Source organism: Phlebotomus papatasi, chromosome 2 (genome assembly GCF_024763615.1).
Source record: "Phlebotomus papatasi isolate M1 chromosome 2, Ppap_2.1, whole genome shotgun sequence".
NCBI classification, from domain to species: Eukaryota; Metazoa; Arthropoda; class Insecta; order Diptera; family Psychodidae; genus Phlebotomus; species Phlebotomus papatasi.
Window position 1 is genome coordinate 60,247,864 of NC_077223.1, and position 11,869 is coordinate 60,259,732.

At 36.5% G+C, this 11,869-nt stretch overlaps 1 protein-coding gene across 1 annotated transcript; it reads left to right on the forward strand.

The window, feature by feature from the left end:
* Nucleotides 1-17: 17 nt before the first annotated feature.
* Nucleotides 18-9,213, forward strand: LOC129801941 (kinesin-like protein KIF23). Its single transcript, XM_055847433.1, has 6 exons — nucleotides 18-181; nucleotides 383-949; nucleotides 4,302-4,457; nucleotides 4,531-5,390; nucleotides 8,057-8,820; nucleotides 8,875-9,213. The coding sequence occupies exons 1-6, from the start codon at nucleotides 168-170 to the stop codon at nucleotides 9,076-9,078; spliced, it is 2,565 nt and encodes an 854-aa protein (XP_055703408.1). The 5' UTR covers nucleotides 18-167; the 3' UTR covers nucleotides 9,079-9,213.
* Nucleotides 9,214-11,869: the final 2,656 nt, after the last annotated feature.

The window sequence follows — 11,869 nt, forward strand, 5'->3', positions numbered from 1 at the left end:
TGTGCAAAATTCGCCGCCGCACCCGCTTTTCTGCGGCGAAAAATCAGTTTTCAAAAGCCTCGAACAGCCATTTAGTTCATGAGAGTGTTTTTCCCAGTTTTCCCTTGAAAGTACTTAAATTTTCTCTGTGCAGTGTTGTATATTTGTTAGTATTTTGTTCCTTCATCATGTTGAAGACAACGTAAGTACTGCCTCAATACCATACTCCTAGGATTTCAATCGTTTTTTCACATGCTTAAACATCGTGACATATTTTTCGGTTAAAATCGAAGATGCTTGGAAAATTTTGTCGTTTTTATCAAGGAATCAATTGAATTTTCTGAGAAAACTCCCTTCACTCACAAATTAGAGGCTCATTTCTTGGTATGCATTGCAATTGCAGGCGATTGAAGACACCGGCAAAGACGCCAAAATCTGCATACAAGTCCCGCCCAAATTCTGGGAGTAACAAGGGACAAAAAGACCCTGTTAGCGTCTACTGCCGCGTCCGGCCGATGCAGTGTGAGTCAGATCTGGCTTGCCTTAAGGTTACTTCATCCACCACAGTCCTCCTGACACCTCCAGAGATCGCAATAAACTACAGGGTGGGTGCCCTGAGGGAGACTCAGCACATCTTCAAACACGTCTTCGATGTGACGTCACTGCAGCGGGATGTGTACAATGTCGTGGCGCAGCCTCTGGTTGAGGGTCTGATTCGGGGCAGGAATGGACTGCTTTTCACCTACGGAGTCACAGGGAGTGGCAAGACTTACACAATGACTGGTGACATGCAAAATCAGGGCATCATGCCACGGTGCCTGGATGTTCTCTTCAAGACCATCAGTGACTACCAGACCAAAAAATTCATCTTCAAGCCAGATAGACTCAATGGATTTGAGATTCTCTCCGAGGCAGACGCAATGATCGAGAGACAGGCAGAATTGAATGCTAAATTTTCCAAAATTAAACGGTGAGTTTGCTCTACTTCTATTTCAGTCACAGCTTATGGATTCTGCTTAAAAGCCATAAATCCATAATCCGACTAGCACAATGAAGCAATTAGTGTGCAAATATTTTCAAAATAATATGTTTTAACCCTTTAAGGACGATAGGAGCACCGGTGTCCCATAAAGAAAATAATTTTTCCTAACTACAAAAAGTTATTTTTTTTCTTATGTTTGTTTGTACCTAATTGCAAAGTAGAATGTTTAACACTTTAAAACCCGAGTCAAAAAATCACGTAAAATACCAAATTGGCATAAAATGCCAGTGTAGATATTCTACACAAAAATCCAAATTTTCAAGTTTTTTGTTCCGTAAGACTTCTACAGCAGTTCGAGGACTCGTAAATTATTTTTTGAATAAATATTTTCCCAATTTTCTTGTCAATTTTATATAAATTTTGTGAAAATGGACAAAAAATGCCAAAGTGAAGTTTTACAGATTTTCGTAGAAAAAAGCCTTTTTCAATTGAATTTCCTTTTTCTTAGCAATTTGGTAAGGATCTCAGAACACATATCTATATATTTTCCTGTAAAATTTTCAAATTCTCATTAATTTGTGCTTTTTGTTTAATAAAATTTTATGTGAAGTTCCAATAGGAATTCGGAAAAGAAAAATAAAACGTAAAGTGAATTTTCACCTTTTTTTCTCTGTAGTACCACTTTACAATAATTTTAGGTCTTATATTATTAAATTTTTTATAATTATTTTTACATTTTCACGTATTTTTTAAGATTTTTTCGAATCGTGACAAAATTCAAAAAATGGTAACATTTTTTAGGTTATGTTTTACGCCAATTTGGTATTCTACGCCCATTTTTTGGTTTTTTCCCAATTTTTTAAATAATAAAAAAGTTATCAACTATTTTTTTGGACTAAACGAAAGCTAATTAAATTCTCTACACATTCGTGTTATCACTTTAGCATAATATTGAATAGAATTCCTACTATGAAGCTCCAAACATAAAATTGGAGTAAAATGCCACTTTGGGTTTTAAAGTGTTAAGGAATCTAGAATATTTTTGCAAGTCTCTAACTATTTGCTATATAGTAAATATTTAAGCTCAAAAATGGCGAATTTTTAAATTCCCAAAATCATAATTGATTATATTTATTTTTTATACTTCCAATTTTTTTTAAGCAAAACCCTTTTGGCAATAAAAACTACAATACTCATACGTAATATTTTTCATTAAAGCGAAAATTATTATTCATTGGTATTATCAGAAAAATTTCTTAAATTTTTGGGCTATTTTTGTCCCTATCATTCATAGAGGCGCAAAATATACCAAATCATATTCTGTTGGACTTTTCAAGATTAGATGAAAGACTTATCATTGATTATGTTTACCAGTTAAATTTTTATTAGTGATTTACAGTCGGTAAAAATTGTCTCGTCGTTAAAGGGTTAAGTCCATTGAAATTATTCTAATGCTGTTAGTTGGAATTCTTAATAATCTTACTTATTAGGCCTATTGGGCGATTCGCAAGGATGAGTTTTTAAGCTATGCATTTTTTTTTTTTTGTTTGAAAAAAATTATCTTTGATTTCTTAGCTATAGAATTGATAATCATAAACCTTATCTTCACTCCAAAATTATTCTAGCCATATCGAGTCTCGGGTCTATGAAGGAACCCTCCCAAAGGTCGGCCATTGCGTGATAACATGTCCATAATTTTCCTCCATTTTTACCAATTTTACTCTTCTGATTAAAAACTACGTTTTTGGGATTGTACGAAAATTCTTATGGAATTTTGTCAATATACAGTGGGACCTCGATAGAGTCTAATAATTATTATTTCCAGACCTGTTGACTCCATTAAATTCGATGACTCTATCGGAGTCCGAAAAAAATAATTTAAAACGGGAAATTTTGATATAAATGGGTATTATTTTATGTTTGTACTAGGTAATTGATAAATTTAACACGATAGTAGAATATTTTATTTAATTAATCTATAAATTCTACACACTGGCCCAAAAAAGTCGTATATTTGGGCAAAAGTTGGTGATTAAGAAATGATTTTACATAATGTTTTTATTATTAGTAAGTATCTTAAGTAAAAATTACTATCCACGTGATAATATTGAGGTCCATTCGCGATGTTACGGCATTATTACACTTGCACATTAAAATTTTAATATGATTCACATTAATTGTCGCTGGTGAGAGTCCAAATGTGTAATTTCTGTGTTTGAATCATTTCATATTCAAAATTTTATCTATTTTTTGATAAAAAGGTAAACTTGGCCCGCAAAATTTGATATAAATTGATTTATAACATTAATGCGAAAATTTAATGCGATTTTCTCTTTAATTTTTTAATGTGAAAAATATTTATGCTTTAGGTAAATTTAAACTTATTTTTGCAGGCCAAATCTACTTCTTTATCAATAAATAGAAAAACCCCAAATGTTAAGTGACTCAAAGACACAAATAACATATTTGGACGCTCACAAGAAACAATTAATGTGAATCACATTAAAATTTTAATGTGCAAGTGTGATAACGCCGTTAAGACAAGATAGAAAAGACAAGAGAATTTTCAATCGGTCAAAATGCTTAAAATCACGAAAAGAAAATTATTTTGTCGAAAATTGACTACACGGTTAATATACGAATTTTATCATAATATTGTTTTTCTTGTGTAAAAACGTTACATTGATACGTTAAACTTGACTCTTTCGGAGTCAATTTGCGTCCAAGTTGACTATCGGATTCCTTAGAGTAAAAAAATAGCTGTTGACTCTATCGAGGTTGCACTGTATTTATAAAAATGTCATTGATTCGATTAATTTCATTGAATCGTTCTTAATAATAGTTTTTTTTTTTAAGTTAAACTTTTAAAAACTGTGAAAAACGTAACCTATGGATGATAATAATAATATTCATGCTTATTTTATATGACTTCCATTTTTTTTTACCTTACCGAATTTGAGACTGAAAGTTTAGCCAAATTCATGAAGATCTTAAATTTTCTAAATAACAATGTTTTTTGGTTATTTTTTTTTTCAAAAACAATCAATCATTTTCTATTTATATCCAGTCCATTGCTTGATTACTTGATAAAAATATTACTTGATAAGAAACTTAAGCTGCAAGAAGGTTAAACCGCATGGCTATACTTTAAGTTTGATGGCTTTGTTAGACTAAAGGCCTCTACACAGTAGAGAAATTTATGTCCATATTGAAGTTTTTTCTACAAAAGCGTAAGGAATTTGCTTCAATATTATGGACATCAATTATTCTAGTGTACAGGGGCCATAAGGCAGAATAGTTGCAACATGCAAAAATATTAAATGATGAATAATTTTAACAGTAAAGATTCTGATCCCGAGATTGCCTCAAAAGCATCAACGAATGCATCAAGCTTGGAAGGGATCGACGAAGACAACATGTATGCAGTCTTCATAACATACGTTGAAGTGTACAATAACAGTGTGTATGATCTCCTGGAAGAAGGGAGCATTCAAAAGTAAGTTCAAAAATCATTTAATTTTTTTGATCAATTGAAAAGACAAAAATTACGGGAAAATTTTTTCACCAAGGACTCTGCAGAGCAAGATAATCCGGGAGGATGCTACACACAATATGTATGTTCATGGAGTGACTGAGGTGGAAGTGAAGTCAATGGAAGATGCCATCGAGGTGTTTCAGCTGGGACAGAAACGCAAACGAATGGGTCACACAATTCTCAATGCGGAATCCAGTCGAAGTCACTCTGTCTTTACTGTGCGTCTCGTGCAGGCACCAACAGATCGCGATGGGGAGTATGTGTTGCAAGACAGAAGGACAATTACTGTGAGTCAGCTGTCACTGGTGGATTTGGCCGGAAGTGAGAGAACCAATCGTACCAAAAACACAGGACAGCGTCTCAAGGAGGCAGGAAATATTAATAATTCCCTCATGACTCTACGTACATGCTTGGAGATCTTGAGGGAGAATCAAGCTAGTGGAGTGAATAAGATGGTACCGTATAGGGATTCCAAACTGACCCTCCTGTTTAAGAATTACTTTGACGGCGAGGGACAAGTGAAGATGATTGTTTGCATCAATCCACGAGCTGAGGATTATGATGAGACAGCGCAAGTGATGCGCTTTGCAGAGATGACTCAGGATGTTCAGATAGCCAGACAAGGTACCAAACTGGATATGGCTGGCTTGACACCCGGACGTCGTAAGGCGAACCAGTTGTTCAAGACAGCCGTTAACAAATTGGATATGGCTGGTGAATCTTATGCTCGGAACTTGGACATTGATTTGGGTATGGTGTACAGCTTGGGTCCCAATTTGCCGCGCATTCAACTCAATTCGCCGGACGCTGACAATCTCGTGCAGGATTTGGTTGGCATGTTGGAGCAGAGAATTGCCAAGAGGAGACTCCTACGGGAAGATTTGGCTGCAAGACGTAAGTATTGTACCTTTTTTTTCAATTCCACAGTTCCACAGGGTTGGGCGAATTTTTTACATTTTACATCATTTTTTGCATAGTAAAAAAAACTAACATGTGCTACATTTTTAACATGTAAAGTTAAAATGTAAAAATATTAAAATTGATTTATATGCATCAAATTTCATATTTAAATTTATGTTATTCACTGAATCAAACATTTCTCTGTAATCAGTAAAATATTTTGCGGTTTTTTGCTGTGGTTTCCGTTAGTGATCAATATTGTGAAAATCATTCAAATTAAGACTTATTTCCTTCTTTTTTCTTAACATTTTTTTTTTTTTTTTGATATTGCTATATACCTTGTCCAAAACATCACATTCCAGAAAACAATGTTCATGAAGAGAATCATTCTCTTCTTGCTAACACTGATTCTGTAGTAATGAATGTATGCAAAAATATTTTTTAAATGTTCTAGAAACCATCGTGCTTTGTTATTAAACTGAAACTAACGTATTAAACAAAAATTCATACTAAATATTACGATATTGTATCGATTTTAACAAAATCTGCACAAAATCCGAGTAAAGCAATCAAAATTGCTAAAGGTTTCGTTCGGAAGCTGTGACGATTTTATATTCAATTTTAACCGTCTTATGCTGAAGCTGTGCGCTTTTTACTTGTAATTTATTCTTTTTGTATTGGAGCTATGAGTGCATTACATACAAGTGAAATCATTTTATTTTTTGTGAGCAATTTGACCACAATATTAACCGTTTTATTCTGAACCAGTGTCGGTTCTGTGACAACTTTTTAGCTTAAGCTGTGCGGGTTTTATGCACAATTATGATCGTTTTTACTGAAGATTAATTTAAAAATATATATTGTGACTTTATTCTTTGCGTAGTTTGTTTCATCCCTTAAGAACATAAAATCCTTAATTTTTCCTGCATTTCTGGAGCTTTTATTGGCTTTTTCAATACACAAAAACAGCTAAATAATTCTTCATCAACTCTTCTATTTGAAAAACTTTCTTTTATCTTTAATTTCTGGTTAAATTGTGATAAAAAATATATAAAATATAGGTATCACTTTATTATATTTGCATTGCAATTATTACAAATATACCAAATAGCAGGTTCTTTTACGTTCAGGTTCTTTTATCAAATTTTCTTAAAAATAATCTATAATATATAATTACTATAAAAAATTATTAAAAGTATTTTCTTAGATTTTAAAAATTGATTGATCAAGTCATGTCATTTTCTTATTTACGAATAGTGAAAAAAATATATTATTAATATTATATAATATATTATTAATAATATTAATATTAATTTTAATTCTATTTTTCGTTAACGATAAAAAAAATTCAACATGTTGAGGATTTAATATAGAAAACGTTCTGAAATATCTATCTGCGAAAGAAGGACGAAGATCTTTTTAATTAGAAAAAAGAAACTTTTTTTTTTACCACAGAGAGTATGTTTTGTGCGTACAAAATCGTTGAATTACTTCACATCTATAGGTTTTCAAAACGAGATTTATTTCATGGTTTTCCCAAAAATGTTTCTTTGATATTTCTTATAAACAATATCAATATTGGTAACAGAAAATATTCAAAAGATTTAAAAATGCGTAATCTTGCTTTTTTACATTTTACATATTTTTTACATTTTTACATGTTTTTTATATGTAAAATGTAAAAAATATTTTTTACATTGTATGTAAAGGCATAACCCTGATCTCAAAAAAATCCATCAGTAAAACTGTCTACACGTGCAGGATTCTTCAAAATTCACAAAAAAGGAATCACATCTACCATAAGCCCATATGAACTACCTACTGATTTGCCTTTTTTTTAATTAAAGAAAATCAAAAATCCCATAAATCCATTGAAATCAAGGGGTGACGCATTCCCACTTTTACTGTGAAGGGTTTCGTGCGTGAATGTGAAAAGCCATTTTTGAATTTTTCAAGCTTCAAGAACCAATTTTAATGGATATCTCAGTTTTTTTTCGAAGCCATTTTCGGATTATTTAGATTTTGTAAAGCAATTTTTGGGTTATAATATTTCGCGATCCTTTCTATTAGCTCTATTGTTTATAATGATCAAAATCCAACAAGGAAGATAGGAATTATTGTTATTCAAATTTTCGGGTTTAGAAGATGCTTCAAGTTATGGCGTTGACAGACATGAGGATTAGCCGAGAGACGGCTTAGTGTAATTATACTGGAAATAATAGTTGAACCACATTTCTATCATATTCCACTAAGCCGTCTCTCGGCTTAAGTCGTAAGTGTGTCAAGGGCCTTAGGGTCATCAGTGAGGGCATCAGTGGATCAGTAACATAAATTACAGGCTTATTGTCAATAACTACAACAAGACTTAGTAAAAGGAGCACGGAAGAAGCACTTTCATTAAAAGATGGCGCCCCTAGGCAGTATATTTTTGGACTCGCGAATTCTTCAAATATAAAAATAGAGACAACTAATGTAGTTAGTTAGTTTAGTTATTCCCAGGGAGTTTTAAAACCCAACAAATTTCAGCGCCTGCACTGTAAGATACTGGTTGATGTAGTCGACCATTGACTGGGTTAACAATTGTCGAATAGACCGTACGCTGTACAAGTCAACTTAGAAAGTTACCAAAATAGCAAATTCCTTTGTATTTTGATTTTCAGAGAATCACTTCCGGATGCATCTTCTGCAGTCTGAGAAGCAAAATCTCATGCTGAGGACAGAAAATGCATCTGTGAGTGCTGTCTTGGGTCAGGAGCGCAACAAGATACAAGCACTGGAACAAAAAGTTGTCTCGTATGAGAGTTCAATTGATGATCTCAATCGTAAAGTGCGCGAACGTGATGAGAGAATCCGAGATTTGGAAACAAAGCTGCGTTCCACTGAACAGCAGTTGTCACAGAAGGAACTGGAGAAGGAGAAGCAACGCAAGAAGTTCAATACGAAGTTTGCTTATGAGAAGGAAGAGATGTCACGAGAATTGGAGTTGAAGCTGCGTGCTCAGAAGGATAAGATGAAGAATGAGATGCGTCTGAGAGATGAGAAATTGCGTCTGGTTAAGGGGATTATAGATTCGGATAATATTCCAGTGAGTGATAGGAATGTTGAGGATGTGGAAAATGCATCGACACCAACCAGTGGAATTGTATCAGCATCCACAGCTGGTCATACTCCTAGAGCACCCAGAGGAATGGTTGTGGCCAATATGAGACATCGTCGTTCCAAGTCAGCTGGAGATAGGTGGTTGGCTCATACGTCAACCATGCCAGTACCTTTGGGGACAATTCTGCAGCCGTATTTGCCGAATAGGAAGACAACGACGAAGCTGACGGAGCTCAAGGATGTGACCAAGTCCAATACATCCAAGTACTGCTTGATTTCACAGGGAGCTGATACGGATGGGGAACTGGAGACGCGTCTGTTCAAAGTGCGTCCACAGAAATTGTTTTATCGCATTTCCTTCTAAATTCTGTCTTTACAGGGTGACATCATACCCACAATGACAGGTGGGGCTCAGATTGTGTTGAATGATGTGGAGTGTCTCAGGCAAACGTCTCCGGTCAGTTCGCCGACCAGGAAGCGTAGAAGCTCGGAGTACAGGAGCGAATTGTCACCGCCGGAGATTAAGGCCAGATGCAGCACCGGCATCGAAGGGCACAATAGTCACAAGAAGGCAAGACTCTAAATTTATGCGTGAAATAACTCAAGTATTCTTATTAAACTTACAGATACATACTTAATTTTTATATCCCACTTCTGAAGTATAATTTTTATATCGCTGTTGCCTCTTTTGATGTGAATAAATCATCTTGTATTTGCAGTGAACTTTTTTATTGGCCTTTATTGAATTGATTTAATAAACTACAACTATAAATATTGTTCGCGTTCACCGCCGGCTTAGTTTGGTAACCAGCCCTCGAAGAAAGTTATAGAAAAGTTCTTTTATAGATTGTATAAAATTGGTTGAAAAATAAGCTCTCAAGAGCGATTTTTAATTTTTATCTTGAAAAATTTAAAATGAGGAATTGTATATTTCGCCTGTTCACGATCAAGACATATCCAAACTACCCCGTACATTCAAACACATTACGAGAGCACATCCATATAGAGTGCCAGTGTTAAAAGAATGCCCAGAATGAGCCTGAAACGATGAAACGATGAAGGACGAGAATAAGAGGACCGCTTGGTGCTGTTTAATTTACAACACAAATTTAATAAATATCTATAAGCAACCATTGTATTTGGATTATCATTGACTTTCTAAAAAGAGTGAGTGAACACACACATACAACGGACTCAGACTGGGGGACGGACTATCGTGCGTCCTCTTTAACCTGGCACTGGGGAAAGCGATCCGTGATTTCGGTGTGATCATGAGGGGGGTCATACTCAATCCTCTCGTTCAGTAATAACCTTCCCGATTTGAGAGCTCTCTCCGGTAGAGGTTTTTCCTTTACCGATTCGAAGGTATATGAGAGAGAACTTACCTAAAAACCCGTTGGAAGTTCGAACGTTTAAACCGACGAGTTACACAAAAATGAGAAAAGTATCTAAAAACGACATCTTTTGAGTGAAAGTGCAATTAAGACGTTCTGCCATCCTGAATTTCCACAAAACTACACAAAAATTCACTTTTCGCAGCAAATGCACACTGTTGTTGACATTGTCAACGACTCCTTCATATGAAGGAGTCGTTGACATTGTTGACGGAAGTGTCAAGAATATCGAAATTCGAAATGGCAGAACAATCAGCGCTAAGCGGCGAGTACGTGAACTTGCACTTTAGGCTTCCGGTAGATTTTCGAATGGGTTTGGCTTGGCTTTGGAGTGGCTTTGTCTCTTCGAAAGGTTATTACTGAACGGAGCCAATAAGTCTACGCAGCTCCTAGCTTATGCTGACGATATTGACATTATGGGGCGCAATCCCAGAGCTGTACAAGAGGCCTTTATCCAGATTGAACATGCGGCACGAAAACTGGGGTACAGATAAATGAAGGCAAAACAAAGTGCATGGTGGCCTCGTCAGCAGCAACTCCGGCAACATCCACGGAGAGCATCGGTCAAACAGGGTTCCCGATGCGGGACTACAACTTTGAAGTTGTCAACTCCTTCATGTACCCTGGGTCAACAATCACAGCCGACAACAACATCTCAATAGAAGTCCGCGCACGGCTGCTGAAAGCCAACAAAGCCTATTTCAGTCTATCAAGAGTTTTCCGGTCCAGAAACTTAAGCATAAACACTAAGCTACTGCTGTATAGGACTATGATCCTGCCAGTCCTCACATATTCGTCTGAGATGTGGGTCCTCAGCAAACAGAATCTCTCGACAGAATTCTCACATACAAGATCCACTGCAGTAATGTTAAAAACAAGGTGAAAACAAGAAATAACTTACTGCAAAAACTTGTTAACGCTCAGTGGGGAGCTCAGCAGAACCTGATGCGTACGTCTGCTCTTGCGCTATCATTTTCTGTAGCAGAGTACGCAGCTGAAGTATGGGAGAGATCTGCGCACGCCAAACAAGTTGACGTCGCTCTTAACGATACCACCCGTATAGTAACAGGGTGCCTAAAGGCCACTCCAGTGGACAAACTCTATCCCTTAGCAGGAATTGCTCCACCACAGGTGAGGAGACAAATCATCTCCAGTAGAGAGATGTACAAGGTTCTTTCCGAACCAAAGCATCTTCTCCACGGTACAAAAATACCAAGAGCAAGGCTGAAGTCTCGCAAGAGCTTTTGCCACTCTGTCAAACCACTTGATCAATCTCCAGAGGAGGCCAGACTTAATCTGTGGAAGGAAGTCTTTCCACCAGATTTTGTCGAACTAAGGGAAGGCCTTCCTCCTGGTGGTGACCAAGACTGAAAGACATGGAAGTCTCTCAATCGTTTGAGAAGCAGCGTATCGCGTTCGAGAGACAACAGGCAGCGATGGGGTTTCTCCAATTGTGACGTCCTTTGTGACTGTGGGGTGATCCACACCACCCCCCATTTGTGTGTTTGTCCGTTGTCCCCTGCCCCTTGTGGAGCAGAAGATTTGATGTCGGCAAGTCCGCTTGCCATTGACGTGACCCGTTTCTGGGCAAGACATACTTAATTTTTTTAAAGCCTGGATAGGATTAATAATAATAGCAAACAGATTTGCGAACTCTTAGCCGCGTTTGAGAGGAGGACTTTACGACGGATTTTTGGCCTCATATGTGAGGAGGGACGATTCCGGAGCCTATACAACCATGAGGTGTATGAGCGCTACCGAGAGGTAACTGTCGTGAAGCAAATACGCCTCAATAGGCTCCGGTGGGCTATTCATCTGGTTCGCAAGGATGAGGACGACCCAGCCTGGAAAGTCTTTAGGGGCGGACTCTATGCTTCGAGGGGACGAGGCCGACCCAGCCTCAAATGGACCGACGGCGTGGACCATGACGCCAGCTCATTAGGGGTGCGGAATTGGAGAACAGTGGCGCGTAACAGGCTC

Excerpts from the sequence above, each read along its gene's own strand:
- LOC129801941 (XM_055847433.1), top strand. Across the intron at positions 950-4,301 it reads AAATTTTCCAAAATTAAACG|TAAAGATTCTGATCCCGAGA; the intron begins GTGAGTTTGCTC and ends TAATTTTAACAG. Across the intron at positions 8,821-8,874 it reads TGGAGACGCGTCTGTTCAAA|GGTGACATCATACCCACAAT; the intron begins GTGCGTCCACAG and ends CTGTCTTTACAG.